General features: G+C 49.6%; 2 protein-coding genes across 2 annotated transcripts in view; one reads left to right on the top strand and one right to left on the bottom strand.

Annotated features, from left to right (window-relative positions):
* The window catches only part of NCKIPSD (NCK interacting protein with SH3 domain), a gene marked incomplete in the record, with an annotated part of 558334 nt that overhangs the window by 400476 nt on the left and 140576 nt on the right, over window positions 1-17282 (top strand).
* LOC141102819 (cAMP-dependent protein kinase type II-alpha regulatory subunit-like) lies at window positions 7143-7671 on the bottom strand (the record flags this gene model as incomplete). The annotated part of the gene is given in 1 exon segment (XM_073591843.1): window positions 7143-7671. A coding segment is annotated over 1 exon segment (256 nt), but the record flags the coding sequence as incomplete, so codon positions are not given.

Consider the following 17282-nt stretch of genomic DNA (forward strand, 5'->3'; position numbering starts at 1 on the left):
GACCCCCCCCCCCCCCCTTCTAGGGCCCGCCTGGATTTAATAAGCTGGGAACAATAAACATCCAACACATCCTTCACATGGACTAGCAGCCCAAATGGTATTTATAGACACGCTTCAACCAGAAAGCACCCAACCTTGATCTTGTCATTACAAATATACAGAAGCAGCCACTGTTGACACAGATCTAGTCACCTATAAGACACCGTGCATCTCCTCCAGCTTTTCAAACAACTCCCCCCATCCCCCTCCACACACACAGGCACGGCACCTCCTCTTGCCAAGGGTCTTCTGGCTAGTCTGGTGGAGGGCAGTCCTGACCCCAGCACTATATGCGAGGGTCGTCACCCACAATAGTCCTCTGCACCCAGATGCCGTAATGATGCACCCCCAGGGGGTGTGTCCATGAAAGCCTGGGCTTACAGGAAGTGCAAGGGGGGGGAAAAGGAAGGCGTGAAAGTGCAAGGGGGAAAAAAAAGGCGTGAAAGTGCAAGGGGTAAAAAAAAGGCGTGAAAGTGCAAGGGGGAAAAAAAAGGCGTGAAAGTGCAAGGGGGAAAAAAAAGGCGTGAAAGTGCAAGGGGGAAAAAAAAGGCGTGAAAGTGCAAGGGGGGAAAAAAAGGCGTGAAAGTGCAAGGGGGGAAAAAAAGGAGTGAAAGTGTGAGGGGAAAAAAGGAGTGAAAGTGTGAGGGGAAAAAAGGAGTGAAAGTGCGAGGGGGAAGAAGGAGTTAAAGTGTAAGTTCAGCTTTAACTCCTCCTCCCCTCCCAGGTTTGCATGCCATTTTTTTTTTGGAAGGGGGGGGTACCTAGTTTTGACAGGTACTGCTTCCACTTCCACTCAGATCACCTAGGCCAGTGATGGCGAACCTTGGCACCCCAGATGTTTTGGAACTACATTTCCCATGATGCTCACCTACACTGCAGAATGCATGATCATGGGAAATTTAGTTCCAAAACATCTGGGGTGCCAAGGTTCACCATCACTGGTCTAGGTGATCTGAGCAGAAGTTCCATCCACAGTCTTCTGAACACATCACTGGTCCCAGCAGACTGAGGGGACCATTCACAATGTGCAGCACAGCTCAAGCATGCGCAGTGGGCAGCTGGTTGTGAACCCACAAGCTGTCACAGCCAGGTGCCTACAGTTAACATGCTGGCCCCGGGGACCGAAGACCATCCCTGGCACCCCCTTAGGTGAGCACAGGGCTGGGTCCTGGGACAGGCAAGTGTCTATCATTAAATTATATTAAAGTCAGCAGTTTTTGTAGTTGCTGACTTAATTTTAGAAAAGGGACTGGAGCTCCTCTTTAAGCATATGCCCATGTCAAGGCCGTGTTTGCCTGCATGGGATACACAGGATGTCCCATTCATGTCAATTGGGAGGAAGCAGCTGCATGGACACAGCCGCTGCTCCCAATTTCTAGGCCTTGTTCACACCAACAGCTGGCACTGCAACGCAGTGGCTGGCGTGCGATGCAGTGGGCCGGTGCTGAGCTCAGAGCATTGCAGGTTCCATTTTTTGTTTTTAAACAAACTTTATTGAAATGCTACACAGACATCTCAAAGTTAAATTGCCAGCTGCAACGCAGTGGTATGAACTGGGCGCACCGAACACAAGGCCCTTTACCTTGTCCATGCAGAGGGACTGCACTTCAATAGCCCTCCAATGCACAGTCCCATCATATGTGGTGTGAATTTACCGAGTTGGACATTTTCACAGATACAAGTTGTACAGGACATTTGAATCAATGAAATATGGAGAATCTCTATATAAGAGAGGGGTGACATTTGTGTTTTGACAGCCGGTGCTTTTATCAATATATACTTAAGGCCCCTTTCACACGAGGCGGGCTCCGTTTCTACGGAGCCCGCCTCGGTCCGCCGGCTCAGCGGGAGATCTGTCCGTTGATCTCCGCTGAGCCGGCGGATGACAGGTCCCTCTCTGCTCACTGAGCGGGGAGGGGCTTGTCAGGCGCCGCTGCCGCCTATGGAGGGATCGGACGAAAACGGACAGCATGTCCGTTTTCGTCAGATCTCACCCGATCCGATCCGCCAGCGACAGATCTGGACGTAGAGCCATACGTCTGCTTTTAGCGGATCGGACGGGGTCGGATGTCAGCGGACATGTCTCCGCTGACATCCGACGCTCCATAGGCTAACATGGAGCGCCCGTTCAGGTCCGCCGTCAAAACTGACAGGCGGACCTGAACGGTCCGATCGTGTGAAAGGGGCCTTACACTCACCGGCCATTTTATTAGGTACACCTGTTCAATTGCTTGATAACACAAATTACTAATCAGCCAATCACATGGCAGCAACTCAATGCATTAAGGCAGGGGTCTCAAACTGGCAGCCCTCCAGGTGTTGCCAAACTACAAGTCCCATGCAGCATTGCAAAGCTGACAGTTACAAGCATGACTCCCACAGGCAGAGGCATGATGGGACTTTCACAAACAACTGGAGGGCCGCCAGTTTGAGACCCGTGCATCAAGGAATCTAGACGTGGTGAAGGCAACTTGCTGAAGTTCCAACCAAGCATCAGAATGGGGAAAAAAAGAAAGGAGATTTAAGTAACTTTGAACATGGCATGGTTGTTGGTGTCAGACGGGCTGGTCTGAGTATTTCAAAAACTGCTGATCTACTGGATTTCCACACACAACCATCTCTCGGAATACCAGAGCATAGTCCGAAAAAGAGAAAATATTCAGTTGTGTGGAGGAAAATGCCTTGCAATTAGAGGAGAATGGGCTGACTGGTTCCAGATGATAGAAAGGCAACAGTAACTCAAATAACCTCTCGTTACATCCAAGGTATGCAGAAGACCATCTCTGAACGCATAACACATCCAACCTTGAAGCTACAGCAGCAGAAGACCTCACCGGGTGCCACTCCTGTCAGCAAAGAACAGGATACGAAGGCTACAATTCGCACAGGATCATCAAAATTGGACAATAGAAGATTGGAAGAAACGTTGCCTGGTCTGATGAGTCTCAACTCCATGGCCTACCTGAGTATTGTTGCTGACCATGTCCATCCCTTTATGACTACAGTGTCCCCATCTTCTGATGGCTCCTTCCAGCAGGATAATGTCACCATGTCACAAAGATCCAATCATCTCACCACTGGACAATGAGGTCCCTGTACTCCAATGGCCTCCACACTCACCACATCTCATCCAATAGAGCACTTCTGGGATATAGCCGACAAATCTGCAGCAACTGCGTGATGCCATCATGTCACCATGGACCAAAATCTCTGGGAGGAACATTTCCAACACCTTGTTGAATCCATGCCACGAAGAATGATGGCAAGGGGGTCCAACCCGGTACTAGCAAGATATACCTAATAAAGTGGCCAGATAGATCCTCATCTATATCCATCCATGTGCCTAAAAAGTCCCATTTACCCAGATGAATACTTTTTTCACTATTCTATTTGAAGGGATGTCGGCACCAATTTACAGCCCTCGGTCACACCTCATTATTTGGTTTGTAACAGGCTTTCCCAACCTTTTAATCCTAGAGGAACCCAAAAATTATTTTCAGGTCCCGAGGAACCCTTACTAAAATCAAATCATCAGGGGTCAATAGGAACAATGCCCCTGATACTGGTGGCCAAAAGGAAGAATGTCCTCTTAAAGTGGTGCTCAGATTGCCCCCCTTAAAAGACAGCTAAAAAGATATTTGGTGTCATGCTGTTGGCTTTGCTAAGTGATGCTGAACCTTGACCCACCTTTTTGATGGTGCCTTTTTGAGTTCATCAGCCACAGCTCAAGGAACCCCCTAGCAACCTCTGGAGGAACCCTGGTTGAGAATAGCTGGTTTGTAATAACAGCAATCACTTTCCCATGGCAAGGTATGGTGGGCACGTTGCAGCTCCGGAATGATTTTTATGCCCATCCAGCAGACTGACAACCATCATAAATCAGAAGTTGTACCCGGATTTGGCTTCCCTTGGCCATCATAAATTGAAGAGCCCTGTAGTCACCCCTCCATATTCCCCATATTAGAACACGTTGTAGTCGCCTCCCCGTACCTCTCGGTTAAATGACCTATAGGTGACCACACTAGGATGTGCAGATGCATTTCCTCAAACACGGCCCGATATGGTATGCTGGGGGTTGTAGTCACTTCCCCTCCTCCCCTGGGCTGGCAGACCACGCTGGGACTTTTCGTGTCACTGCAGCATTAGGTTTCCACAGCATGGAGCGCCACCCGCTGGCTGGAGGGGTATGCTGGGACCTGTAGCATCTCTTTACCCCTAGAGCAGGCATGAGGCATTGCATGGCTGACAGTTACAAGCATGACTCCCAAAGGCAGAGGCATGATGGGACTTTTAGTTCCACAACAGCTGGAGGGCCGCAGGTTGAGCACCCATGCCCTAGAGGCTCATGGGATTTATAGGTAAGGTGACAGGGCATGGTGGGACTAGCACTCCCCCCCCCCCCTATAAGTGACAGGACTTGCTGGGACTTGTAGTCAGCTTTTCACCAGCTAAAAAAAAACATGCTGGGACCGGCTATTAGCACATTTTACCTGCCACAGGCTGACAGGACATGCTGGGAGTAGTAGTCACCTTCCTATTGACGGGTATGCTGGAATTGTAGTCACCCTCTCATTACTGTAAGGGCATACAGAGCGTTGTATTTCCCTTCCATTACGGTCAAGGTATGCCGAATTGAGGCCACCTTATTACTGACATGGCATGCTGGGAGTTATAGTTTACTTTCTATTACAGACAGAGCATGCTAGGAAGTGTAGTGAACCTTCTACAGACAAGACACGCCGGGAGTTGTAGTTCAGTCACCATCATCCACAGGTCATGCTGGGAGTTGTAGTGTCCTTCCGACTACACAGCATTGTGGGAGTTGTAGTCACCTCATTACAGGCAGACATGTTGGAGTTGTAGTCACCTTATTACAGGCGGGCATGTTGGGGGTTGTCACCTCCCCATTACTGACATGTATTACTGGGGTTTGTAGTCACTTCCTATTACAGTCAGAGGATGCTGGGAACTGTAGTTCCCTTATTACTGGTAGGACATGCTGGGAGTTGGTTACCTTATTACTGACATGTCATACTGGGAGTTGTAGTTCCTCCCCATTAAACACAGGGCACACTTGTAGTCACTTTATTGCCGACAGGTAATGCTGGGGGTTGTAGTCACTTTACTGCCGACAGGTAATGCTGGGGGTTGTAGTCACACTCCTGGAATGCTGGGGGTTGTAGTCAGTGTATTCCTGACAGGTCATGCTGGGGGTTGTAGTCAGTGTATTCCTGACAGGTCATGCTGGGGGTTGTAGTCAGTGTATTCCTGACAGGTCATGCTGGGGGTTGTAGTCAGTGTATTCCTGACAGGTCATGCTGGGGGTTGTAGTCAGTGTATTCCTGACAGGTCATGCTGGGGGTTGTAGTCAGTGTATTCCTGACAGGTCATGCTGGGGGTTGTAGTCAGTGTATTCCTGACAGGTCATGCTGGGGGTTGTAGTCAGTGTATTCCTGACAGGTCATGCTGGGGGTTGTAGTCAGTGTATTCCTGACAGGTCATGCTGGGGGTTGTAGTCAGTGTATTCCTGACAGGTCATGCTGGGGGTTGTAGTCAGTGTATTCCTGACAGGTCATGCTGGGGGTTGTAGTCAGTGTATTCCTGACAGGTCATGCTGGGGGTTGTAGTCAGTGTATTCCTGACAGGTCATGCTGGGGGTTGTAGTCAGTGTATTCCTGACAGGTCATGCTGGGGGTTGTAGTCAGTGTATTCCTGACAGGTCATGCTGGGGGTTGTAGTCAGTGTATTCCTGACAGGTCATGCTGGGGGTTGTAGTCAGTGTATTCCTGACAGGTCATGCTGGGGGTTGTAGTCAGTGTATTCCTGACAGGTCATGCTGGGGGTTGTAGTCAGTGTATTCCTGACAGGTCATGCTGGGGGTTGTAGTCAGTGTATTCCTGACAGGTCATGCTGGGGGTTGTAGTCAGTGTATTCCTGACAGGTCATGCTGGGGGTTGTAGTCAGTGTATTCCTGACAGGTCATGCTGGGGGTTGTAGTCAGTGTATTCCTGACAGGTCATGCTGGGGTTGTAGTCAGTGTATTCCTGACAGGTCATGCTGGGGGTTGTAGTCACTTTTCCTGACAGGTCATGCTGGGGGTTGTAGTCACTTTTCCTGACAGGTCATGCTGGGCGTTGTAGTCACTTTTCCTGACAGGTCATGCTGGGCGTTGTAGTTACTTTATTGCTGACAGGTGATGCTGGGGGTTGTCGCACTCCGGGAATGCTGGGGGTTGTAGTCACTTTAGGTGACAGATCATGCTGGGGGTAGTAGTCACTTTAATGCTGACAGGTCATGCTGGGGGTTGTAGTCACACTCCTGGAATGCTGACAGGTCATGCTGGGGGTTGTAGTCGCACTCCGGGAATGCTGGGGGTTGTAGTCAGTTTATTGCTGACAGGTCATGCTGGGGGTTGTAGTCGCACTCCGGGAATGCTGGAGGTTGTAGTCACTTTGGCTGACGGGGGGGGGTCACACTCTGGGAATGCTGGGGGTTGTAGTCACTTTATTGCAGACAGGTCATGCTGGGGATTGCAGTCACACTCCTGGAATGCTGACAGGTCATGCTGGGGGTTGTAGTTAGTGTATTGCTGACAGGTCATGCTGGGGGTTGTAGTCGCTCTCCGGGAATGGGGGGGGTTGTAGTCAGTTTATTGCTGACAGGTCATGCTGGGGGTTGTAGTCGCACTCCGGGAATGCTGGAGGTTGTAGTCACTTTGGCTGACAGGGGGGGGGGGGGTCACAGTCTGGGAATGCTGGGGGTTGTAGTCACTTTATTGCAGACAGGTCATGCTGGTGGTTGCAGTCACACTCCGGGAATGCTGGGGGTTGTAGTCAGTTTATTGCTGACAGGTCATGCTGGTGGTTGTAGTCACTTTGGCTGACAGGGGGGGGGTCACACTCTGGGAATGCTGGGGGTTGTAGTCACTTTATTGCAGACAGGTCATGCTGGGGGTTGCAGTCACTTTAGCTGACAGGTCATGCTGGGGGTTGCAGTCACTTTAGCTGACAGGTCATGCTGGGGGTTGTAGTCACACTCCGGGAATGCTGGGGGTTGTAGTCCCCCTCTCCCCTCCCCCCCCCCCCCCCCAGTGGTCCTCTTACGTTCGAAGTCGGAGTCGTCGTCCTCGTCGTCGTTCTCCTCGTCGTCCCCGTTGGACTCGATCTGCATGGGTTGCTCGCCGTCGAAGTTGACCCCTCGGGTGTGAGGCCGGCCGGCTCCATCCTGCAGCCTCTTCTCCCTCAGGCGGGTGAAGTATTGGACGGCGAACTCCAGCAGGTCGGGCGGCCTCTGGCGCAGAACCTCCACCGTGTAGCCCTGAAGCAGCTCGGTGAGGCCGGACGGGATCTCGATGCTCATGGTCCCCCGGGGGGTCTCCGCTCTCCCCGCTGACAAGGCGATGTCTGTCCCCCTCCCTCCCCCCGGGAACACACAGCGGGACCGCTGACAGGGAGGGCTGAGGAGGAGGAGGCGGCGGCGGCTCCGGTCTTCACCTCACACCGACACACACACACACCGCCACCGAGCCGGCACAGCGCGCACTGATCCCTCACACACCGGGGAGGTGGAGCGGCCGTGCGCGCGCACCCCAGCGGGAGGGGCGGGAAGAAGTGGGCCGGCCCATTGGGACGAAGGTGGGAGGGACGCGTCGCCGACGTCACGGGGCCGCCTCCGCCAAGGACCTCTTATACCAGACCCTCCCACACGCGCGCGAGCGATTATTTATACAAAGTGGGTGTGGCGGCGGAGCGTTTTGCATGAAGGACCGCCCCTTCGTGACGCTTGTCCCCCCCCCCTCCCGAGTGTGGGCGTAAATGGGCCGCCCAGTGTGACCTTCACTGACACGCGTGGGCGTGGTGTAGGAGCTAAGGTCCCGCCCTTTTGCAGGAGGGTGGGCAGCCTTCTGAGTCTAGTGAGTGGGCGTTACAGATTAATCAAAAATCGCCCCGCCCACTCAAGGTTGGCCAATAAAAGGCAGACTTCAGACGTTTAGACACGCCCTTCCATGCGTCATTACTAGATTTGGCATTGAGAGGGTGGTGGGCGTGGCTGGGGGGGAAGCCGACGTAGAGACGTAGGAGCAGCGTGATATTGGCACTGTTGCCCATAGCAACCAATCAGAAATGTGGCTTCTTGACCTGTCTTGAATAGGATTCATGACAGCTGGGATCTGATTGGTTGCTCAGGGATACTGTTGTTATCTGCTGCCCTTCTAAGCATTCTCTATAGAGAGGAAGTGATCTGCAAAGAGGACCTGGCAATGGCAATGTTATTATATCAATAAATATTTTATGAGTATTTTTATCATACTTTAGCTGAAGAATCTGGCCTGCTTTGTCCATTTTAGTACTTCCATCTGACATCAATCACACTTTCTCTGATGCCGGGGACCGCATACAGCGAAATAATCTCTGTGTGCCTCCAACCGGAAGGTGTGCAAAATATTACTCCAGCTGCCACGGAACTACAAGTCCCACGAGCCATTGCAAAGCTGATAGGTACAAACATGACTCCCAAAAGGCAGAGGCATGATGGGACTTGTAGTTTGGCAACAGCTGGAGGGCAGCAGCGTGTTTTCGTTAGAAAGCAGCCACAGCCTGAGTAGAAAAGCCAAGAAGGATGCTCAGTGGGGGAAGCAGGGGGTCTCTCTGCAGGGCTCAGATGTCCTACGGCGATGAATGGAGCGGCAACCACGCCACCGATGCGTTTCACTCCCCCCCCCCCCCCCCCGCGGAGCTTAGTCTTTGGGAATTAGCAGGGAGCATGAACTTTGCTTGGTGCCCCTTTCATAGTTGCCAACATTGTAAAAATATTTTTGGGGACACTTTTTTGGCTGTAGGCGGAGTTAGTTGCATTATAATTAGGGGGCGGGACATGCATTTGTGGGCGTGACATGGTTGAAATAAAAAATGTGGCGTGCCGCCCCGACAAATGGGTGTGGTTTACGTGAGACAGTGGGCTTGGCTTAAATGGGCGTGGCTCAAATGGGGTGTGGTTAGAGTCTGAGATGAATGAGGGATGGAGAGGGAAAGGGGGGGCAGGGATGGAGGGACAGCAGCCCCAGATCCTACACTACAATAGAAATGTGTATTGCAGAGTTTAACAATCAGCAGATAAAGATACTCCGAACACCTGGTGTTAGTGCTTCAATCATCCCGGCACCATGATTGTTATGGTGTCTGGATGATTGAAGCGCATTATTTCTATTATTACATTGTAATATAAAATTAAATCATTCAACTCACCATAATGCCGAATCAGTGGGAGCCCTGAGCGTGTCACCTGCCACCAGATGCCATCAGGTGTCCCCAGCAGAGCCTTCCTCACATTTGTGTCCCCATCAGCAGAGTCCTCCATACATCTGTGTCCCCTTCAGTCCTCCTTACATCTGTGTCCCCTTCAGTCCCCATTACATCTGGTGCCCCCCTGTGACATCCAGACTATACGCCCCCCCGTGACATCCAGACCCCCCCCGTGACATCCAGACTGGCCCCCCCTGTGACATCCAGACCGCCCCCCCGTGACATCCAGACCGCCCCCCCCCGTGACATCCAGACCGCCCCCCCCCCCCCGTGACATCCAGACCGGCCCCCATGTGACATCCAGACTGCCCCCCCCGTGACATCCAGACTGGCCCCCCTGTGACATCCAGACCGCCCCCCCGTGACATCCAGACCGGCCCCCCTGTGACATCCAGACCGAACCCCCTGTGACATCCAGACCGAACCCCCTGTGACATCCAGACCGGCCCCCCCCCTATGACATCCAGGCTATATGGCCCCAAAATTGGTCAAGCGGAGCTGCATGGTTACAGTAGAGATTGAGCTGCGGCGCCGCACATCCCCCACCCCTTTCCTTGTGCGGGTGTGCATACATCCCAACATTTGAACTTCAGAATGAGGGACAATCAAGGGAGGAAGTGAGCTACGTAGTGCGTCGCAGCAAAACGTTGGTGTGGTCAAAGCTCTCTCACCAATGCCCCCCCTAGTTCTCACTAATGCTCCTCCAGTTCTCTCACAAATGCCCCCCCCCAGCTCTCTGACCAATGCCCCTCCCCAGTTCTCATGAATGCCCCTCCAGCTCTCTCACAAATGCCCCCCAGCTCTCTGACCAATGCTCCCCCTCAGCTCTAACCATTGCCCCCCCCCCAGCTTCCTCACCAATCCCCCCCACTCTCTCTTATGAATGCCTCCTCCTCTCTTACTAATTCCCCCCCCCAGCTCTCTCACCGATGCATGCCCCTCTACCCTCACCATAGCTTTCTTACCAATGCCCCCCCCCCGCTCTCTCATCAATGCCCCCTCCTCTCTTACTAATTCCCCCCCCCCCCAGCTCTCTCACCGATGCATGCCCCTCTACCCTCACCATAGCTTTCTTACCAATGCCCCCCCCCGCTCTCTCATCAATGCCCCCTCCTCTCTTACCAATGCCCCCCCGCTCTCTCATCAATGCCCCCTCCTCTCTTACTAATGCCCCCCCAGCTCTCTTACTAATGCCTCCCCATCTCTCTTACTAATGCCCCCCCAGCTCTCTCACCAATGCCTCCCAGCTCTCTCACCAATGCCCCCCCTCTCTTACTAATGCCCCCCTCCTCTCTCACAAATGCCCCCCCCCAGCTCTCTAACCAATGCCCCCCCAGTTCTCACTAATGCCCCTCCAGCTCTCTCACAAATGCCCCTTCAGCTCTCTGACCAATGCTCCCTCTCAGCTCTCACCATTGTCCCCCCCCAGCTTCCTCACCAATCCCCCCACTCTCTCTTACGAATGCCCCCTCCTCTCTTACTAATCCCCCCCCCCAGCTCTCTCACCGATGCATGCCCCTCTACCCTCACCATAGCTCTCTTACCAATGCCCCCCAGCTCTCTCACCAATGCCCCCTCCTCTCTTACTAATGCCCCCCCAGCTCTCTCACCAATGCCCCCCTCCTCTCTTACTAATTCCCCCCCCCAGCTCTCTCACCGATGCATGCCCCTCTACCCTCACCATAGCTCTCTTACCAATGCCCCCCAGCTCTCTCACCAATGCCCCCTCCTCTCTCACTAATGCCCCCCAGCTCTCTCACCAGTTCCCCCTCCTCTCTTACTAATGCCCCCCCAGCTCTCTCACCAATGCATGCCTCCCAGCTCTCTTACCAATGCCCCCCTCCTCTCTTACTAATGCCCCTTAGCTCTCTCACCAATGCATCCCCCCACCCCCCTAGCTCACTCACCAATGCCCTACCCTTCCTCTTTTACTAATACCCCCACTCTCTCACCAATGCATGCCCCCCCAGCTCCCTTACCAATGCCCCCTCCTCTCTTACTAATGTCCCCAGCTCTCTCACCAATGCATGCCTCCAGCTCTCTCACCAATGCCCCCCTCCTCTCTCACTAATGCCCCTTAGCTCTCTCACCAATGCATCCCCCCACCACCCTAGTTCACTCACCAATGCCCTTCCTCTTTTACTAATACCCCCACTCTCTCACCAATGCATGCCCCCACCCCAGCCCCCCAGCTCTCTCACCAATGCTCCCCTCCTCTCTTACTAATGCACCTTAGCTCTCTCACCAATGCACCGCCCACCCCCCTAGCTCACTCACCAATGCCCTGCCCTTCCTCTTTTACTAATGCCCCCCCACTCTCTCACCAATGCATGCCCCCCCCAGCTCTCTTACCAATGCCCCCATCCTCTCGTAATAATGCCCCCCAGCTCTCTCACCATTGCCCCCCCCGCTTTATCACCAATGCCCCCCCAGCTCTCACCAATGCCCCCCCAGCACCTTCACCAATGCCCCCCAGCTCATTGAGCAATTCCCCCCAGCTCTCTCACTAATGCCCCCCAGATCTCTTACCAATGCCCCCTCCTCTCTTACTAATGCCCCCCAGCTCTCTCACTATTGCCCACCCAGCCTTCTCACTAATGCCCCCCCAGTTCTCACCAATGCCTCCCCAGCTCTTTCACCAATGCCCCCCAGCTCACTGAGCAATGCCCCCCAGCTCTCTCATTAATGCATCCCCAGCTCTTTCATCAATGCCTCCCTCCTCTCTTACTAATGCCCCCAGCTCTCTCAACAATGCCCCCCCCCTCCTCTCTTACTAATGCCCACCAGCTCTCTCAACAATGCCCCCCCTCCTCTCTTACTAATGCCCACCAGCTCTCTCACCAATGCCCTCCAGCTCACTGAGCAATGCCTCCCCATCTCTCTTACCAATGCCCCCCTCTTCTGTTACTAATGCCCCCAGCTCTCTCACTAATGCCCCCCCCTCCTCTCTTACAAATGCCCCCCAACTCTTTCACCAATCCCCCCCACCTTTCTTACTAATGCCTCCCAGCTCTCTCACCAATGCTCCCCCTCCGCTCTTACTAATGCCCCCCCAGCTCTCTCACCAATGCCCCCAGCTCTTCTACAAATACAGAATGCTATGTATTCCTGTGCTTTTTTTTGGCGAGGAAGAGTTTCACAGCACTTGGCTCGGCTCCATGCTATGTAGTTCTGACAGGCAGAGAAAGATGCTGCCTCCGAAATCCCTAATAAAAAAAAACAATGTAGGCACCCACCCACCGAAATCTTGGGACAGTCCCGTGAAATCTGGGACAGTTGGGAGGTTTAGTATGTGGGGGGCAAAGTCGCCTATTTATGTTTTCTGTTATATTCTTTTCTATTATATTCTATACTTTTCTATGCTATTAGAATTTATTCTATTCGAATTTTGGAAGATGATTATATTGTTATATTCTTTCTATTCTATTGTTTTTCTATCCTATTCGATTTTTTTTTCTATTATTTCATTTTCTGTTCTATGCTTTTCTATTCTATTCTTACCTATTCTATTCCAATTCAAATTTATTCTATTGCGGAAGATGGTTATATTCTTTCTGTTTTATTCTATTCTATTGTTGTTTCTAGTCTATTTTTTCTATTCTATTCTTTTTTTTCTATTCTAGTCTTTTCTATTCTATTTAAAATTCGAATTTCAGAAGATGGTCATTTTCTTTTATATTCTATTCTATCTTTTAGTTTCTATTCTATTCCTTTCTTTTGTAATCAATTCCTTTATTTTCTATTCTATTTTTTTCTTTTCTTTTATTTTCGATTTTGTTGTTTTACTCTATTATATTCTGTTCTTTTCTTTTCTATTCTGTTCTACTGTTTTCTATTCTATTACTTTATTTTCTATTTTCTTTTAATTCTCTTCTGAAATTGGAATTTGAATTGGATTTGTAAATTATTCGAATTTCGTCCAAAATTTTTGTTCCGTTATTTCGGATTTGTTCAAATTCGTTAGTATTGTAATTCGGAAATTCAAATACAGCCGAATAATGAAAAAATCATCCGAATTTCGATTCGAAACATAACAAATCGCACAGGTCTAGGTGGGAAATACACACGATTACAGTCAGGTCAATAAATATTGGGACATCGACACAATTCTAATCTTTTTGGCTCTATACACCACCACAATGGATTTGAAATGAAACGAACAAGATGTGCTTTAACTGTAGACTTTCAGCTTTAAAGGGGTTGTAAAGGTAAAAATTTTTTCACCTTAATGCATTCTATGCATTAAGGTGAAAAAACTACTAACCATACCGCCGTCCCCAGCCCCCCCGTTTTACTTACCTGACCCCTCGAAATTCGGCTGCTCGTTCACGTCCTCGATTCCGCTGCTCAGCCTGGCCGCTGATTGGCTACAGTGGATGGATTGGAAGCAGCGCAGCCATTGGCTTGCGCTGCTGTCAATCACATCCAATGACGCGGCGCGCTGGGGGGCGGGGCCGAGTGATACAGCGAGCGGCTATAGCCGCCGGCTGTATCACAGGAGCGCGCCCGCAATAACTAACCACCATGCGAGGGAGCTCGCATTAAGGTGGTTAATTATTGCGGGGAGGAGCTGAGACAGCCGCCGAGGGACCCCAGAAGAGCAGGTTCGGGGCCACTCTGTGCAGAACGAGCTGCACAGTGAAGGTAAGTATAACATGTTTGTTATTTTTAAAAAATAAAAAAAATACCTTTACAACCCCTTTAATTTGAGGGTATTTACATCCAAATCAGGTGGACGGTGTAGGAATTACAACAGTTTGTATATGTGCCTCCCACTTTTTAAGGGACCTAAAGTAATGGGACAGATTAACAATCATCCATCAAACTTTCACTTTTTAATACTTGGTTGCAAATCCTTTGCAGTCAATTACGGCCTGAAGTCTGGAACGCATAGACATCACCAGACGCTGGGTTTCATCCCTGGTGATTCTCTGCCAGGCCTCTACTGCAACCGTCTTCAGTTCCTGCTTGTTCTTGGGGCATTTTCAGTTTTGTCTTCAGAAAGTGAAATGCTCAATCGGATTCAGGTCAGGTGATTGACTTGGCCATTGCATAACATTCCACTCCTTTCCCTTAAAAAACTCTTTGGTTGCTTTCGCAGTTTGCTTCGGGTCATTGTCCATCTGCACTGTGAAGCGCCGTCCAATGAGTTCTGAAGCAGTTTGCTGAATATGAGCAGATAATATTGCCCAAAACACTTCAGAATTCATCCTGCTGTTTTTGTCAACAGTCACATCATCAATAAATACAAGAGAACCAGTTCCATTGGCAGCCATACATGCCCACACCATGACACTACCACCACCATGCTTCACTGATGAGGTGGTATGCTTTGGACCATGAGCAGTTCCTTTTCTTCTCCATACTCTTCTCTTCCCATCACTCTGGTACAAGTTGATCTTGGTCTCATCTGTCCATAGGATGTTGTTCCAGAACTGTGAAGGCTTTTTTAGATGTTGTTTGGTAAACTCTAATCTGGCCTTCCTGTTTTTGAGGCTCACCAATGGTTTACATCTTGTGGTGAACCCTCTGTATTCACTCTGGTGAAGTCTTCTCTTGATTGTTGACTTTGACACACATACACCTACCTCCTGGAGAGTGTTCTTGATCTGGCCAACTGTTGTGAAGGGTGTTTTCTTCACCAGGGAAAGAATTCTTCAGTCATCCGCCACAGTTGTTTCCCGTGGTCTTCCGGGTCTTTTGGTGTTGCTGAGCTCACCGGTGCATTCTTTCTTTTTAAGGATGTTCCAAACAGTTGATTTGGCCACACCTAGCTATCTCTCTGATGGGTTTGTTTTGTTTTTTCAGCCTAATGATGGCTTGTTTCACTGATAGTGACAGCTCTTTGGATCTCATATTGAGAGTTGACAGCAACAGACTCCAAATGCAAATAGCACACTTGAAATGAACTCTGGACCTTTTATTTGCTCCTTGTAAATGGGATAATGAGGGAATAACACACACCTGGCCATGGAACAGCTGAGCAGCCAATTGCCAAAAGTGGAAGGCACATATACAAACTGTTGTAATTCCTACACCGTTCACCTGATTTGGATGTAAATACCCTCAAATTAAAGCTGAAAGTCTGCAGTTAAAGCACATCTTGTTTGTTTCATATTAGATTCATGTTGGTGGTGTATAGAGCCAAAAAGATTAGAATTGTGTCGATGTCCCAATATTTATGGACCTGACTGTACTTCATGAAGCCTGACTGGAAAACTCCTGAGACGTTGCAAAGACACGACTAGCTTCACAGGGCTTTTTCTCTGATTCAAACCCCCTCACATGCACTTTCTCTGCCTTCATGCAGCAGCTCTGAGCTCAGCATTTGAGAGCTCGTTCCTGTGATGGCAAAAGTGAACAGTAACAGCTAGGCATCTTTTTAGAAACTTTCTAGGAGTTTTCCAGTCAAGCTTCAGGAGGTACTTAAATAACCTACACCTATAGCAGGGGCACTATCCAACATTGGTCAGAGCTGCACAGCTTGTTTTTATCTACAGATGCCTTTTACTCGCATAGGCTTTTTTTTTTTTTATAGACCTCCCTCCTCAGTAAAGGTGAACTAACTCTTTAAACCACCTCCTGCATTTCATCTCTGCCATGCCCTAAAGCCTCATACACTCAATTTTCCGACGGGAAATGTGTGATGACAAGCTGTTGGCGGAAAATCTTACCGTGTGTGCGCTCCATCGGACAATTGTTGTCGGATTTTCCGCGGACAAATGTTGGATGGCAGGTTTTCAAATTTTCCGCGGATTGTTGTTGGATTTTCACAGCGTGTGTACACAAGTCCGTCGGACAAAAGTCCAAAGTACAAACACGCATGCTCGGAAGCAAGGGCGAGCCGGAAGCAGTTGGTCTTGTAAACTAGCATTCGTAATGGAGAATTTAACATTCGTGACGCAGCAAATTATGAAATCTGGAAATGCAGCGCACAATTCTCTTCTTCTTTAATGGATAATAATGAAGCTGCTTTGCTGGTAAAACTGATGGAGTTATTGCAAACTAATTTTCAAAGGCTTTTTTTTTCTAGTGATAAAAAGAATAATATTATTATGTTTTTTTTTGTTTTTTTTTTTATTTTATTTGAGGAAGTTACCACAACACCATTATCCTGTAGTTTATAAGAACAAAGATACAACTATGTTGGTGTCCCTTGTCAATTTTACATTGTATTTTTTAAAATGTAACTGCCTACTCCCAAACTGTCATTTGAAGTAAAACACATAGCCAAGTATTATTCTACACAATTTTTTTATTGTGCATTAAAAAATAAATAAAATTAGACATGCTATCTGCCAATAGAACTTAACCAAAAAGTGCATTCTATGCATCCAAAATATAGAAAATATACCAAATCAAATCATTATTATTCAACCAAAAAACTAATGTCAAAGCAATAACTCCAAGGCCAATAATAAATAACACGTTATCTCCTCCGATTCCGCAACATGTCTGGTTGACGAACGGCCGTTCACAAACTAAATCAACACTCACCAAACTTCTACTAACACGAAATTAGCAGAAGGAGCCCAAAGGGTGGCGCTAAAGAGCTGAAAAACAATGTAGTACGTCACTACGTTCGTAATTGTTGGCCAACCATTGTGTGGCCTTGTGTATGCAAGACAAGTTTGGGCCAACGCCCTTCGGACAAAATTCCACGGTTTTGTTGGCGAACAATCCGATCGTGTGTATGAGGCTTCAGAGTCAGGTTTTCAGTTCCAGATGCCCCCCCACCTATCCGCGTATTGCTCAGCGACCCATCATTAGGCATGGAAGACAAGAGGCAGCGAGCTGTGAGCAGCTGGTTGCTATTAACAATTATCAGGTTGAGAGTGAAGACGAGCGGCTGATTACACCAAGTGTTACCCGCGCTGGGACATCATGCAGAAAATATTCCGCTTTAGGGAGAACTAAGTGGAGCGCAAATCTGCAGCCGCT

Source organism: Aquarana catesbeiana, linkage group LG07, assembly GCF_042186555.1.
Source record: "Aquarana catesbeiana isolate 2022-GZ linkage group LG07, ASM4218655v1, whole genome shotgun sequence".
Taxonomy (NCBI): Eukaryota; Metazoa; Chordata; class Amphibia; order Anura; family Ranidae; genus Aquarana; species Aquarana catesbeiana.